This window comes from Ambystoma mexicanum, chromosome 6p (assembly GCF_040938575.1).
Source record: "Ambystoma mexicanum isolate Mex_15411 chromosome 6p, UKY_AmexF1_1, whole genome shotgun sequence".
NCBI classification, from domain to species: domain Eukaryota; kingdom Metazoa; phylum Chordata; class Amphibia; order Caudata; family Ambystomatidae; genus Ambystoma; species Ambystoma mexicanum.
In genome coordinates, this window is record NC_090935.1 from 372,931,034 (window position 1) to 372,945,840 (window position 14,807).

Genomic DNA, 14,807 nt, shown 5'->3' on the forward strand with positions numbered 1-14,807 from the left:
CTGCCAGGCTCAGACCCACTTCAACGCAAAGCCTTCAATTGGTCTCCCTTCGCTAGGTTCAGCCCAAATGTATCTACTTTTGTTATTTCTGAGCTGGATCCCTTACAGAGACCTTTGATTCCCCCATGCGGTCCCAGACCACTCTGTCAAAGGTATTATAGCTTGCTTTAAAGTTCAATCACTCATCATCAGTTCAATTTCACTTGCGTCTCTTATCACACGTGTTTTAACAATGTTCGTTCCAGCACTCGCCATACAATGTTGCTACTTGCAAACCTAGGCTACAACACAGACCAGTCTTGCATCGGTCTCCCCAACTCCCCGGCTGTGTTGATTCACTGGCGCTGCTTTGTTCTTGGAGCCAAGGATGGTACCACGGCGGCTGGTGATTCTCCCCACCTTGATTGACACGGGAGGGCCCTGGGTATCTCCGACACACAATTATCCGCGTGGAAAAGTGTAATGGAAGTCAGGTGTGTGTGTGTGTTGAATGGTCAATAATTGCCCGACCTCGTCTGACTATTGTGTATTTATTGGGACACGTCAGGTATACGGCTCAGGTGTTAGTCTGTTTTCTCTCATAGCGGGCTGTCTGCTGTCAGAAAGTGTTTGTGTTGTAAAGTGGTGGTGTAGAGTTCCTAAATATCCTACCTGGTAGGATGGGGTAAAGGTGTTGCAAGGAAGGGGATAACGTGTCTCACCATCCGGTGTCCCCTCAGACTCCCCGAAGACCCCTTACCCAGGTGATCCTTCCACGCTGGTGCACCCCCAGAAACTGGATCCAAACGCAATGGCCGTGCCCTGGCTACCTGGATGACGGACCCCCCGGGGACTAGTGGGTTAGACACCTTCTGGTTTCTCGAAGTTACTTACATTGTTATCTGGTTGAATAAGGACTAGTAAATGTTTATTGATTTTCACTGTTTACTTTAATGCTTCATTGGGGAATGGGAAGTGGGGGATTTTACTTGATTGCGGAGGAAAATGGAGACAGGGGGCAGCAGACTACACACACACGAAAGACGATTAGGGAAGACAAAGCACTGTTGACACATTCACACAGCAGACTCATATGACATTAGCGCGGACTGCGTTGATCTGGAATGTCCAAGGACTCAATAGCCCCATGAAATGCAAATCCATCTAACCAAAACTTAAGAGACTTTTCTCCTGCTGTGTTTTTTGTGCAGGAAACACACCTACTCAGGATACACTAGGCACTCTTTGCGAATAGATACACACACACACACTTCCCATGTGCATAGGGGATTCTCTCATATTGACACGATTTTCCACTTTCTTGGTTCCTGATATCTTAGAGTCAATTATCCACATGACAGCCCTTTCCGATCACGTGCCAGTGTCCATGTCCCTTTCAGTTTCGGGCTTACAGCCCCACGGCACCACCACTTAAGGCTCTACGACCTGATACTTAAGGACGCAGTGATAAATCAAAATAAAAATGGCGCTTCTGTTGTATTTTGCAACTACGAAGCAGCCCCTCCAGATGAGGCAGGCTTGCAGGACTACCCGAGTCTAGCAGTCTTCCCAACGCCCTTGGCAGCCGTTGCCCAATTATAACAACCCATACAGGAAGCTGAAGTTATAGCAGTGATTAGATCTCTTAACACCACCCCAGATCCAGACGGGTTCACAGCAGAATTTGATTTCTGCGATATCCTGGACCCATACCTCGCCCGGCTTTTCAACAAGTTTGCAGAAACAGGGACCAGACCCAATCGATGCTGAAGAGTGCCACAATTCTAATCCTAAAATCTAATAAAGATCCCAAACTTATACTAAATTGTTACTGCCCGATCACCCATACTAATAATGATGCCAAAATATACTCCAAAATCTTTGCCACATGCCCGATGACTGTTTTGCCGTCCCTAGTTCATCCAGCACAAACAGGCTTCATCATGGGCCGATGCACCCAAGACATCAGAAAGACCCTAAATCTTGTGGAAATTGCAAAGTGTCAGGGCCTCAAGGCAGAGGCCATAGCTCTTGATGCCCATAAGGCATACCATCACCTGTACTCCTCCTACCTAAATGTAACACTCACCTGACTCCCACGGAGACGCTGACCAGGTCTGGGCTGCTGCGGCCTCTTCTATGGTGGTGCGCAGGACTCGGAACACCGACTGGGCCGGTCCCCCAAACCTCGCCTGTCTGATGCGTATGAAGATCTTTCTGTAGATGGGGAAAATGATTTTAATCACCTGCGGAGTGACGAGTCGAACCCCTCCTTTCCCCTTTTACTCTCTCTTCAACCACCTCTGAACCTTCCCGTTAATTCTCACCTTAAGATTTGAAATGACGAGCTCTCCATCCTGCTTCTGGTGCAGGGGTGCGGTAGAATCCAGTTACTTCACTGGTTATCGGACGGGCATTCAGGTCCAGTTGCTTCACTGGTTTTTTGGATGAATAAGGCGCTTTCGTAAGTATATGACTTATCAAATTCAAGGGTTGTTCTCCCTTCCTTTTTGGCCTTTATTTTCAATGGACTGCTTTTAGTCTTTTAGCGCAGGTGCAGAGCGAAGATTCCACGTATAGAAGAATTCGCTGTGGATAATTCAGGTGAGCTTATGTTGGGGTGGTTTTTCTAATGTCTGTATGATCACCCACTAATGCGCGTGTTCTTTTTTCCCCATAGGGGCCGGGGCGCGGTACTGCCAAAAGGCGTGCCAACCCGAGATGAGGAAGGATTCTCCCCCACCAATCGCCAGGTAAGCCTTCTGGCAAATCAAGTTTTTTCCCAATGTTTTCTTTGGCTCACCTTTTGTTCTTCTCTTTTCCTTCCTAGGTGCTGGAATGCAGCGGAACGTGCGGATGGTCATAGGAGTACGGAATTCCTTGTGGACAGGTGAGTTGAGCGCAGCGCTGCAACGAGCAACGCGAGGAATCCAAGAATAATGTCTTTTCCTTTAGGATCGTCGGCGTGTTGGCGCCAGATCCCATGCAATATCAAGTAATGCCCTTTATTCACCTTCTCTTCCTCTCTTCTTCCTTTTAGGTGTTCCAGGACTGAAGCAGGCGTGGCCGGAGTCAGGATGCAGGAGCAGACACGGTGAGCGTCCAGCTGCTAGGAGCAGAGCGAAGCGAAGTGTGAGCTGCTGTCTGGGCGTGGCTTAAAATAGCCTCCAAAGAAGTCCCAGGTATGTATCCTTCCCCAATCAGATATGTATCCTTCCCTGACCACGCCTGAGTGGCAAATAGTCCCACAGGTAAAGTAGTTCCTTTCAGGCCTCAAAGAGGTCTGGATCTGGCAGCATGGTCTGCATCAGGTAAGTCCACCAAAAGCACTCCCTTTATGAGCCTGGCGCCTATGGCGCCAGGACTGTGTCCAAAGGGCCCCTATTTGGGGTTGCTGGACCTTTTATTTATTTATTTATTTGCATTTATAAAGCGCACAGAACTGCCCTGGGGCATCGTGGCGCTGTTACAGCAGACTTAGTCATGAACACAAGCATAGGAATGTGTTTACAGATGTAACCGAGTTACATAGTACATTTCACATTGGTAATAAACATTGAGCTTAAAGGTTATGCTATGCTGTGGATACAATGCAAGCATGAGAGTGAATGTGGCAGACTTTAGCGGAATAGGAGGGTTTTGAGGTTTTTACGGAAGGTATGGTATGATTTTTCGTTCCTTAGTGAGGTAGGTAGGGAGTTCCAGTTTTTTGGTGCGAGGTGTTGGAAGCTGGTTCCTCCCGCCCTGGATCTTTGAAACGTGGGGACATCAATCATGTTGGTGCGGTGAGCTCTGGTGGGTCTGATGGAGGCTTTCGGTGTGATTCTTTCTGCGAGATAGGGTGGGGCATCCAGGGATAGGCATCTGTGTGTGATGGTCATGGCTTTGAACAGTATGCGTTCCTTCACAGGTAGCCAGTGGGCATCTCTCCTTGCTTGCGAGATGTGTTCTCTTTTTGGAATGGACAGTGCTGCCCGGAGCGCATTGTTTTGCGTGATTTGGAGTTTTTTTAGGTTGTGGGCGGAGGTGCCTAGGAACAGTGCATTGCAGTAGTCTAGTTTTGTACCTATAGTGGCTCTGGCGATGGACAGGCAGTTTTTGGCGGAGAGAAACGGCTTGACAGCATTTATCATCTTGGTGGTAAGTGCTGAGGAAGAGGCAATGGCGTTGACTTGGCGAGACATAGATAGTGAGGCATCTAGGTGAACGCCTAAGGTTTTAACAGACTTGGAGACTGAGATGGTGGAGTTGTCAATGTTGAAGGATTTGTATTGGGGGGGGAGTTTGTTGAGAATTTCATTGGTCCCTACTATGAGGATTTCGGTTTTGTCCCCGTTTAGGCAGAGGCCGTTGGCCGCCATCCAGGTTTGGATGGCTGTGTAGATTTTGGTTAATGCAGTAGCATCTTCTTCGTAGGTCCCAGTTAGAGGGAGTAGTACCTGCGTATCGTCTGCGTAGTTGGTGTACGCTATGTTACGACAGTCGAGGTCCTTGAAGAGAGGAAGGGTGAATATATTGTAGAGAGTGGGGGCGGTGCAGGAGCCTTGTGGGACGCCGCAGTGGATGGTGGTAGGGGTTGCCGAGGCAGTGTCTGAGAAGACTTTCATGAGTCTGCCATTTAGGAATGAGGCAACCCATGCAATGGCTTCCGGGGAGAAGTGTGCTTCATTTTTTAGGTGCATGCCTAGGATATCGTGGTTGACAAGGTCAAAGGCGGCAGATAGATCCAGTAGGAGAAGGAGTGCCGGTTTGCCTTTATCCATAGTGTCTGCAAGCTGTATTTTCAGATCAAGTAGGGCTGACTCTGTTCCGTGACCTGGTCGGAAGCCTGACTGTCTTTTTCCTAGGATATGGTTGGTTTCATCAGGTACCTTCCCTTGGGTACCTGATGTGTGCTTCCGGGGCTGCCGGTCTTGGACTGGCTCTCTGGCAGTATGCATCATGACACTAAAAACCCTCCTCCTCCATGTAGGCTTTGGCCCGAAATTCTGTGTGTACCAAACTATCCCTCGCCCATCACCCAAATAGTGATACATTTTAACCCCATTCCACCGGTCATGGTGGCCAGGAGTACTAAACGGGGTGTCCCCTATACCCTCTCCTGTTTGCCATCTCAATGGAGCCTCTAGTGATTCGGGTACACATTAACCCTGCTATCAAAGAGATCACACAGTGGGACCAGGAGTAGAAGATCTCCTTATACGCCGATTACGTCCTTGTCAAGGTGACAGAAGTCAAAAATTAGGTAGTCTGCTTGATGGCCCAGCTGGACAATTTCAGCCAGGTCTCTGGTTTTGGAGTCAACTACCTGAAATCACAGAGTCTGGCAATAGCTATCAGGCTCCAACCATGGTGTGTTTGATAGTTTGGAAGAGAGATTATATCGGATACCTGGGGCGTCAATATTCCTAGTAATATCAAAGACATATTGTGTTAACTACCTCCCTCTCTACTCTAGCCTATTTACAGCAGTGGGACAAACAAATCTTGTGGTTAGGGCGGGTAATGGCAATCAAAATGACCACATACAGAAACTACACGCACTGCAGGAAAAGATTCTTGCCTTCACAGCAGCGGAAGCCCAGCATAATGAGGGAGGTCTTGTGTGATGAATCCTACGAACTCCTCACTAAAACCCTACCTAGGTCTCCTCCCAGGTGGCCAGGGAAAGGTAGACTCTAATGGTGACCTTGGGGGTGGGAGGATCACCTGGGAGGAGAAAGAGAACTCTGAGGTGAGACGCAGTATTCATCTTCCTCTAAGGAAGACATCTCCTGAATACGAAGGCCTGTAATGGCTGTCATAACAATATATTTGTTCCACAAGTTCAACATCTAAATGTGGGTAAAAAGAAAACCATAAAAAATTCCTAGGCATTGGGAGAAATCAAAACCCTAGGGATTTATAAAGCTAGAAACACCCCAAACTCCCCACGGGTACAGTGAAAGTAAATCAGTGAATAATATTGATTTTAACTCTAAAGAACTTAATTCCTCTTTACAATCTAATCTGGTGACTGATCCTTATGATATTTCTTTAAAGAACATTAGGGCGAACAGAAAAATCAAGCCAGAAAAACTAGGGATTTCAAGTCCCAAAAATCCATAAGTGCTAAGAAGAGGGCTAAAGAGCATCAATGCTGCATAAGTGTTCAGATTGTTAGTAGAAATGACCCACACATGTGAGAGATTGGGAGGCTTGAAAGGCCCCCTCAGGTGCAACCATTAGAGAGCCGGAAGAGCAGTGTAGTCCGTGTATGCAGCTGACACAGAAACTGGAGGAGGGAGAAGCTGCTGGGATAACTTAAGCCAAAGACAGTAGCCGGTCCTGAGAGGGTCTGTGCCTCCAGAGGTCTCAAGTGTACAGGTTGTGCAGCAATAAGCGTGCAAGAGAGAAGCTTTCCCTCGGAGGACCCGTTTTGCAACGGGTAGCAAAAGCGAGGTACGTTTTCCTTCCCAAGAGGCTGTCTCTGGTAGCTGGCGTGCACCATAGAGCCTCCACAGCAAAGGAAGTTCCTGTTACAAGTGACGCAGACAATGGCATAACAGGAAGAGTCAAAAGACCCACTGAAGCAGAAGGCCTGCGAGCAGCGCAGGGATCGGATGCGCACGCCTTATACAGTTACTTCACCAACTGAGACCGCTTGCATGCTCACAAAACATTTACACTTGAGTATGAGTGAAAGCAGTATTAAAGGTGATTTTGAATGGCGAACTGTTAGAAAGCAGCAAAAACACTGTCAAAACCCAATGACTAAGTGAGTTTGTTGAGAACCCAGCAACCCAAAAGGGGCAATATTATTAAAAACAAATACACACAATCATTGCCCAAGCCAAGAGATACCAAGAACAGGACAATTCAAATACAACGGATATTGCCAAAGGCAGAAAGGGACTAATGAAAGATCCAAAAGGTTGTGAAGCTTGTTGCCCATATTTTAAGAAGCATACAAACGCTGGTATGAACCCACATTGCCAAAGCCCAGGAAGAAGCAGAATAAGATCTTATCCATGTCAGTATTTGGTCACTTATGCAGTGGGGAAACAAGAGTGGCAGAAGGCTGCCCTTCTGGAAAATGTTATTCAGAAGGAGAGTCGTATAATTTGCAGCAACACCAAGGTGTATCTTGTTTTCTCTATAGAGCTGCTAAATGTTGTAGAATAACTAACATTGTGAAGCTGTTGTCAAACGGTTGTAGAGGAGGTCCCGAGCAAGGCCTGCACTCTAGTCTATTCAACCCGCTAACGCCTGTACATATGCTTGTAACCGCAAGAAAGCTAAGAAACCAGTGCGGCTTGCTATGCTAAGTAGAAGAATAGAGCGGCAAGCACCATTATACACAATCTACCTCAAAACGAAGCATGTTATACAAGTGCAAGTAAACTTTACACAAAAAGCAGAATTAACTCAGGTTACTAGGGGTCAAACCGGACAGGATTTGTATTCCAGCTATAACGAGAAGAGATGGCTGAATCGAAACAGCAGAGGCAACATGAGCCAGGAAGAGCCAAGGTCAGACCAATAGAAGGAGCGAACAGCTTTGCGGAATCGAAACTAAAGAACAGAACAAACTACCTCAGGAAGGCCGAGATAAGGAGGCCCAGGCAGGTGGCAAGCCAAATAAGAATTAAATGCGCAAATAGAAGGAAAACTAGGCAGATTCACGGTGTGAGCAGCACGTGACCATCCGAGCAAGAAGAGGCACGGATTCACACCTACGCCTGGCTGTCACCCAGACAGAGCTATCATAACTTTTCCTGACAAGAAGATAGTTTCGAGGCCAACCACAGCCAACTAACTGACACATAGCCACTAAAGTAATGATTGATGGAAGGGAGGCCGTGTGAATCTTGGGGAATCCTGCAACTGGCTGACCATTCTGCGTGCTGCTAAGTAAAGTGGAGATTTATGCATGGGGTTGATGCCAACCCAATCACAATGGACCAAATAATCTAGGGTCCTATAGTTAGTAGAACCAATGGGACGTCGTACTTTTAGTGACATCTACCGTAGTCATTTTTGAAGGAAGGGCTTAGACGCCCACCTGATAGTGTTTATCCAATCCCCGCACTCTGTTACCATAATTAGATATAGCACCTATATTGTAGCGACCTTTTTCCAACCAATAGAATTGCATGTTAACTTTTGAGTGTTACACGTCAGATTACGAGTTTTGGGTATAAATGTTATTGTTTGTATGAAGTTTTTGGGAGTTGAAGCGAGACGGGCTATCGAATCACTGTTGATGTCAATGTTTCCCCGTTTTTTGTACTGGTCATTAAACTGACTCCCCTATAGCAAACCATTGAGTTGTCCTCATTAATTGGTGTTGGAGTAAGAAAACCTGCACCCTCATCCATCTCAAGGTGAAGCTATCTCGTCTTAAAGTACTGCAGAGCAAAACCCCGACTCTATGGGCCGGCCGGGGGTCTCTCCAGTACATGGTTATAAGTTGATTCTAACCACAGAAGCACTTGATGTTTGTGAAACGCTTTTCAGAGAGGGGAGCATTCCTGAATGGTAAACCTTTGAAGTAGTATCCCTGGCATGGGAGTAAACCAGGTCAAAATTAAGTGCTATAAAGTGGTGCTAACAAAGACAATTTATGTTGCTTGGGGGGCTGAAGAAAGAACTGTATAAAACTGCTGGAATTCCATTTCTTCAGAAATACGCAGTTGTTGCAAAACATGCCGACAAAGAAAACTATTGTTTCTATTGACAAACTAAGAAAATATTCTTTAAGTGAAGAGGATAATTCTGAATCTTGCTCAAGGAAGAGAAAAAACCTAATTTCTTTGTGAAATCACTGGAGTGTTGGAACTTTCTGTTGTCAAGTTGGGAGTCACAAAGCGCAGTGTTGGAACTTTGTCAAACAAAGATTTCCTTATTGCTTTTTGAACTTTGGAGCCGTATACTGCTTGAATCTGGCGAAGGGTAATTCACCCAGACTATAAGGGGAGACAACAGTTACATTACGAATTCAATTGTTATATTTTGTTGCCTTTGAACTTCCATACATTAAATTATTGTATGAATACGTGTGAGGTACCGATATCCTTTGAGAGTGTTTCCTTTAGATTATTTTAGGCAGGGAACCCCTCGTAAAGGTAGTGATAGCGAGGAGTTTATCCAACTTTTGATTTAATAAAATGGCACCATTTGAAAAATCTCCACAAAGTTGACCGGCTCACATTTCGGACACCTCACACTTGCTACGAAACACTTGGGGGTGGGGGGAGGGGTAGGGGAATCCAAGACGTATATAGATACTACCTGGCCACCCAACTTTCACATGTATTCTCCTGGGCCCAGCCAAGGGATTCCCCAATATGGGTCCAAACAGAGCAATCATTGACCCAGGTCCCATTGCAGCATTTTCCTTTTACACCCCCTGCCAAGGACTCCCCTAGATCTACTCGCTTGTCCCCTACTAACAATACACTAGCATGTTGGAACATAGCAACCAAGAGGTGGGGCACTGCACCTGGCCTAGTCCCATTGTCTGCAACCCGGCCTTTACCCCAGGGCTGCAGAAGACCGCTTTTTCACGTTGAACGGGGTGGGGGGGGAGGACTTGAGGAATTACGACAACTATACAAAGATGGGTCTCCACCCCCCACCCCTCCTCTCATGTTCATGTACGGGAAGCAGGTATTCTCCATACAGGAATTGGAAGGGTTCGGGTATACTTAGCTGGGCCACTGGGCTAGTCATCTTATGATCAAGAAGAAAGGTACTAGAGACCTCAATGCCCTGAGCCCAACATTCCTTTCTGGGCACAGCAAAGGATGAATCTTGGCGTTCTACAATATACTTGACCGATATGACCTTCAGGAACATCTGCCCCATATACACAGCTGGAAGAGTGATTTGGGGACACTTTTTTTACAAATTCTTCATCCGATTTAAATGCCAAAGAAAAAGCATTTATCCAACATACATTTCATAATGCTATTTCTATAAACAAGAAACTTGTCAATTAAGAGAAAGACATAAAAAAAAACACAAAGCATTATCAACTAAATTACTATTATAATAAGACTATATAAAATGCAACTGATAGATTATTACCATTACTAATTCAGTACAATATGTGTAGTTACAAAGGGATTTTTATGAAATTCAATTCATTTAAGTATTTAAGCAAAGCAATAGACAGAGGAATCTCCTTGCCAGATGCGATCCTATACCAAAAGTCCTGTGTGGAGAGCCAAACTGGATCATGAACGAAAAGGTGCAAAATGCTTTTCTCTTATAGAAAAAAGTAGAACAACATGAAATAACCAAGTGTCTCAGATCTTGTATCAACCTTTCACCACACAATGCACATTCCCCTGCAGAGGGGTCTAATTTTAACAATTTCTGCAGAGTTTTCTTGTTTTGATGAGATCGAGACGAAAACGCAGCAACTCAGCTCTCCAGACAGGGTTTGGAAAACATTTTATGTATGGAAGAACATATTTACTTGGTTTTTCGCATAAAGTAAAGGTTTTAGTATTCTTTAAATTACTAATATCGAGTACTGATCCAATCTGTTCGCATAATTAATACTTTTCAAATAGGAGTTCTTATGCGCAAAGAGAGAGGCATATCAGCTTACAGCGAATGATCTTTGGTAATGAGAATTAATCCATATAAGGCGAGAACCTTCCAGTTGTGATATGATTTCAGGGAATACAGGCCCAATTCATAGCGCAACTTTGAAATAGGTAGAGAAGAGGGTAAGGATAGTACCTTTTTCCACAAACATCCTTCAAGCCTGTCCCAATTAATGCTTTTTGCACAGGGGTTACACTCTATGCCATATAATATGGACAGAACGATCTTGCCCTTATAGTAATTAATAAGCAGCATGAAGGAGAATATACAGAATTAGTGGAGTCGTTTTTTCATTTGGCACATAAAATGATTAAAAAAAAATTCTCGAGTTCCACCTTCAAATCCTGCACAGAGTGGTTAGAGTGTAGAGTGAATCCTAGATATTTAACACTTTTCTACATTAGAATGACTTATCAAGAGACAATAAAGGTTAGATGTCTTTTGAGTTGTTTTCCAAACATAATTATGTTCGATATATTAGGATTGATCACCAAGTCACTTTCTTTGGCATACTCTTCAAGAGCATTTACTAAACATTGGAAACCTAGACGAATGTTATCTAACAGCGCTACATCATCCGCATATGCCAAAAAAAAACGTGATTAGATGTTCTTTCCCTGGGGCATGCCTGCTGGGTCGCTTATCGCGCCACAAGAGAGCCAGGCATATTAGTAAATTGAAGGATCTGGTGTGTATTCTTAGCCAAACACAGAATTACCATGGCATGGAAGTCCCCTAGGGGCCCAGCTGTGGAAGAGTGGTGGCGGGACTTGAGGAAACGGGCGTTGGTTGAAACAGCGGCTTGGAAGGGGGGGTTGGAGGTAGTCAGGGGAATCCACAATGGGAATCACGGAATGTGAAGGCTTATTACAAACCTTGTTTCACGGGGGAGCCAGGAGAGAGGCGGTGGGAAGGGACCCGCATAGATGGGATGAGGGGTTTCAGACATGAAAGGGATGTGGCGGTGAGAGGACCATAGGCAAAAAAGGGGAGGGGAGTTGGGAGGAAGCGAGAGGAGGTTGATTGTATGTATAGTTTGATCCGGTAGGTTGAGACAATTGTGGACGCTGCATGTAGCAGTGCCGTGAAAGGCTTTAATTTCTTTATCAAAAACAAATAAAACCTATTGAAAACTACCAGTATTGACTCCATTCTGAACATTCCATCTTCAGAAGTATACAAGGAAGAAACAATGCAATTTTATTTTAGACCAGACACTTTCTTTTATGGACAGACATTTTTCTACAACATCCTTTTTAACAACTGAAAGAGAACAGTATAACATTGGAAAATGTGTTCACTTTCTTAGAGAGAAACCATTTACCTTTACATGATACCAAATGCCTACTCATGTTAAACATGTAACAGTTTTACCCAATTGTCAGAAGTGCTGCCAATAGACCCCTATTAAGTCTCGAATTATCCCTACAGGAGGGTGCAACGAGAAGGGGAATCTCTAGGCTCTATAAGTTACTGGATAGGGACCTGCCAGAAATCCATTGCAATACAAGACGAGCTGGGAAAAGGACCTTGGGGACACTATTTCGGTGGAGGAGTGGGGAAGGATATGGGAAAGAGCCCATTAAAGCTCTAGATGTACGGCAATCAAAGAATCGGCCTATAAAATCTGTTACCGGTGGTATATGCCTCCCTCCAGACTGCATAAGATAAATGCTAGATACTCACCGTTCTGTTGCAGGAAATGTGGGGAAATATGGGACTTCTTCCACATGTGGTGGACCGCCCAAAGGCACAGATATTCTGGAAGGAAGTTCTGGGACATATTAAAGAGATGACGGGAACTGTGATCCCATATGACCCGAAAGTCATTCTGCTGGGGTCGATAGCTGAAAGCATATATGCGGCAAAGGGGCACAAGGCACAGGAATTACGCACTTGCTCTCAGCTGCAAGATTGACTTTAGCCCAGGGATGGAAAACGGAGCAAGATACAATAATTGTGTGGTGGTGGATTAAAATATGGGGAATTTTGGCAATGAAGAAGATCTGTGCATTGCAAGCTCGTAGATAACTCGAGTTTCTGGCAATTTGGTAACCTTTTCGAGAAATGGTAAAGGACAAGGAACCACACTATTTCAGAGCCAGGATACTCAGAAATGCTGACACTTAGTAAAAAAGGAATAAGAATGAACTAGTTGGAATAAAATATCTGACTATTCCCAATAGCAAGCAAGATCGGAACCGAATAAGTTGGGGAGGGGGAAGGAGAAGGCGGAGCGTGTGGGGGGGGGGGAGGTTGTTGGGTGGGAGAGTTTGAAAAGGTAAAACCTGCGGAGCCAACAGAGACTACTAATGGGGACTATAAAGGAGTAGTGACTTAACTTGTAAGATAATGGTTTATGAATATGTTGAAAGGTTTGTTCTCTATATGAATCTGCGGAATAAAACTATGATAAAAAAACATGTAACAGTTTAACTAAGCTGCCATTAAAATACTTAACTTATGAAGACTAACATGTTATTTAAATATTACAAATCATTTAGTTTACCAACGCTGTCTATTTACTTTTGATCACTTTAACTTTCATTTACATTAAACATTTAAGGGAACATATATCAAAACATACATCTCCACATCTCGGCAAACAAAAACATCCTCTTCCAGCCACCCCCTACCCTCCCCAACATAACGTGGTGATTTCAGGCAAGTAGATCTCGCAGGAAAGATCAACACTTGTGTATAGGCGCGTTATAAATGCCATATCATAACAGAACCAGACACAAAACTCCAACCACATGGCGGCTATAGGCACAGGGTAGTGATCCTATATTCCCCGGACACCTTGCTCACTATAGCATAAAGCCCCCCCCCCCCCCGATTAAGAATCGGCTCATACCCCTTTCCCTCCAGCTTCACTGTACATCTCCCCAATCCTCCCCCAACCAGCCCTTGCTCAACCATCCCCAGGCCTCTAGTGGACTTCACAGCCCCATTTACCAATCACTGGACCCCATTCCACCCTAAAGGACCACATGTAATCGTTAACCAGAGCCGTCAACTTTTCCATCGCATTTTGCTCACTCTTAAAGTAGCATTTAAACATACAAGGGGCATTGTAAGGTTACACCACAAATAGATGCTTCAGGTCACTCACTACGTGTTATCTTGCTGGCATCTAATCATACAAAACCAAGGCAGACTTTCAATGATCCCGTGTTGCAATCTTTCGCCTCACCTTTGCTATAAAGAGCTTTGTGCACCTTTGATGGTTTTTCCACTGTAGAAGATGCAGAAAATCCTGGAGGTAAACGAATGCTGACCAATGCCAGCATGCAGGGACGAGCATCAGGGTGCTTAAATGACACAGTGCTAAAGTACATCCGCACACCTAAATAAAGACAAGAAAGAGATGACATATGGTGAAAAGAAATACGAAGACGAGGAATACTCACAATTTTAATTACGGCTAGATTTTTAAAAAGGCATCCCCCATCAAGCTACTGAAGAGATCTCTGGCTGAGCCAACCTGTGGCCAATCGCGTAGTGAAAGAACAAATAAAGCTAATGAAACACAAGAGTCCAATTTCGAGGCATAATTTGTCTTTGACACCAGAGACCACTGCTGGCCTGCCAGAGTTGTTTTCAATCTACAGAATCAAGGATCAAAGTAAGAACCCATAACAAAAGAATTAGAAATTACAACACAGCTAATCTTTTGTCTCTTAGCCTTAAAAACAGTAACATTAGTGGAATTTTTTATTTTGTATTTAATTTTATTTTTTTGGAAGCACTAGCTAAATACAGCTTATGGAAGCACAGAGATGACACATTTCCAAGTGGTCCTTCCCACCTGAACATTTTACGTGTCAGATAGAAATTAGACTAGGGCTTTCTTTTTCAACCTGGATAAAAGGTATATAATGAACATTGCTAGAGAGATGGTGAAAATCCAGTGGATTTCTGATAAAGCTACTTGTAGTAAAACATGTCCCAAGAACAAAGCACAAGTGTCTGCTATGCTACACAGAAAAATCGAACTTGGAGGAAGTCAGATGATGCTGAAATGCAGGGTAACCTGCAGAGTAAGGGGGAACTTGGAGCTACAAATTAAAAAGAAGAACGATGAAGGTTTCCAAAAACAACCATAAAGGTGTATTTTGGGAGGCCAGTCTATTATGGAGAACAGGGAGAGACTAGGGACTAGCAAAACCCAATCATGGTAATGTAGCAGAGCAGCTAGGCTTAGTCTCAGGAGGGCTGTGGAAGTG

At 44.6% G+C, this 14,807-nt stretch overlaps 1 protein-coding gene across 1 annotated transcript in view; it reads right to left on the minus strand.

Annotated features, from left to right (window-relative positions):
- NUP155 (nucleoporin 155) overlaps positions 1 to 14,807 on the minus strand; it is a 1,628,423-nt gene that overhangs the window by 1,389,041 nt on the left and 224,575 nt on the right. Inside the window, exon 11 of the mRNA XM_069627148.1 lies at positions 13,775 to 13,927. Within this exon, the coding sequence (XP_069483249.1) occupies positions 13,775 to 13,927 (153 nt within the window). The remainder of the gene's footprint in view (positions 1 to 13,774; positions 13,928 to 14,807) is intronic.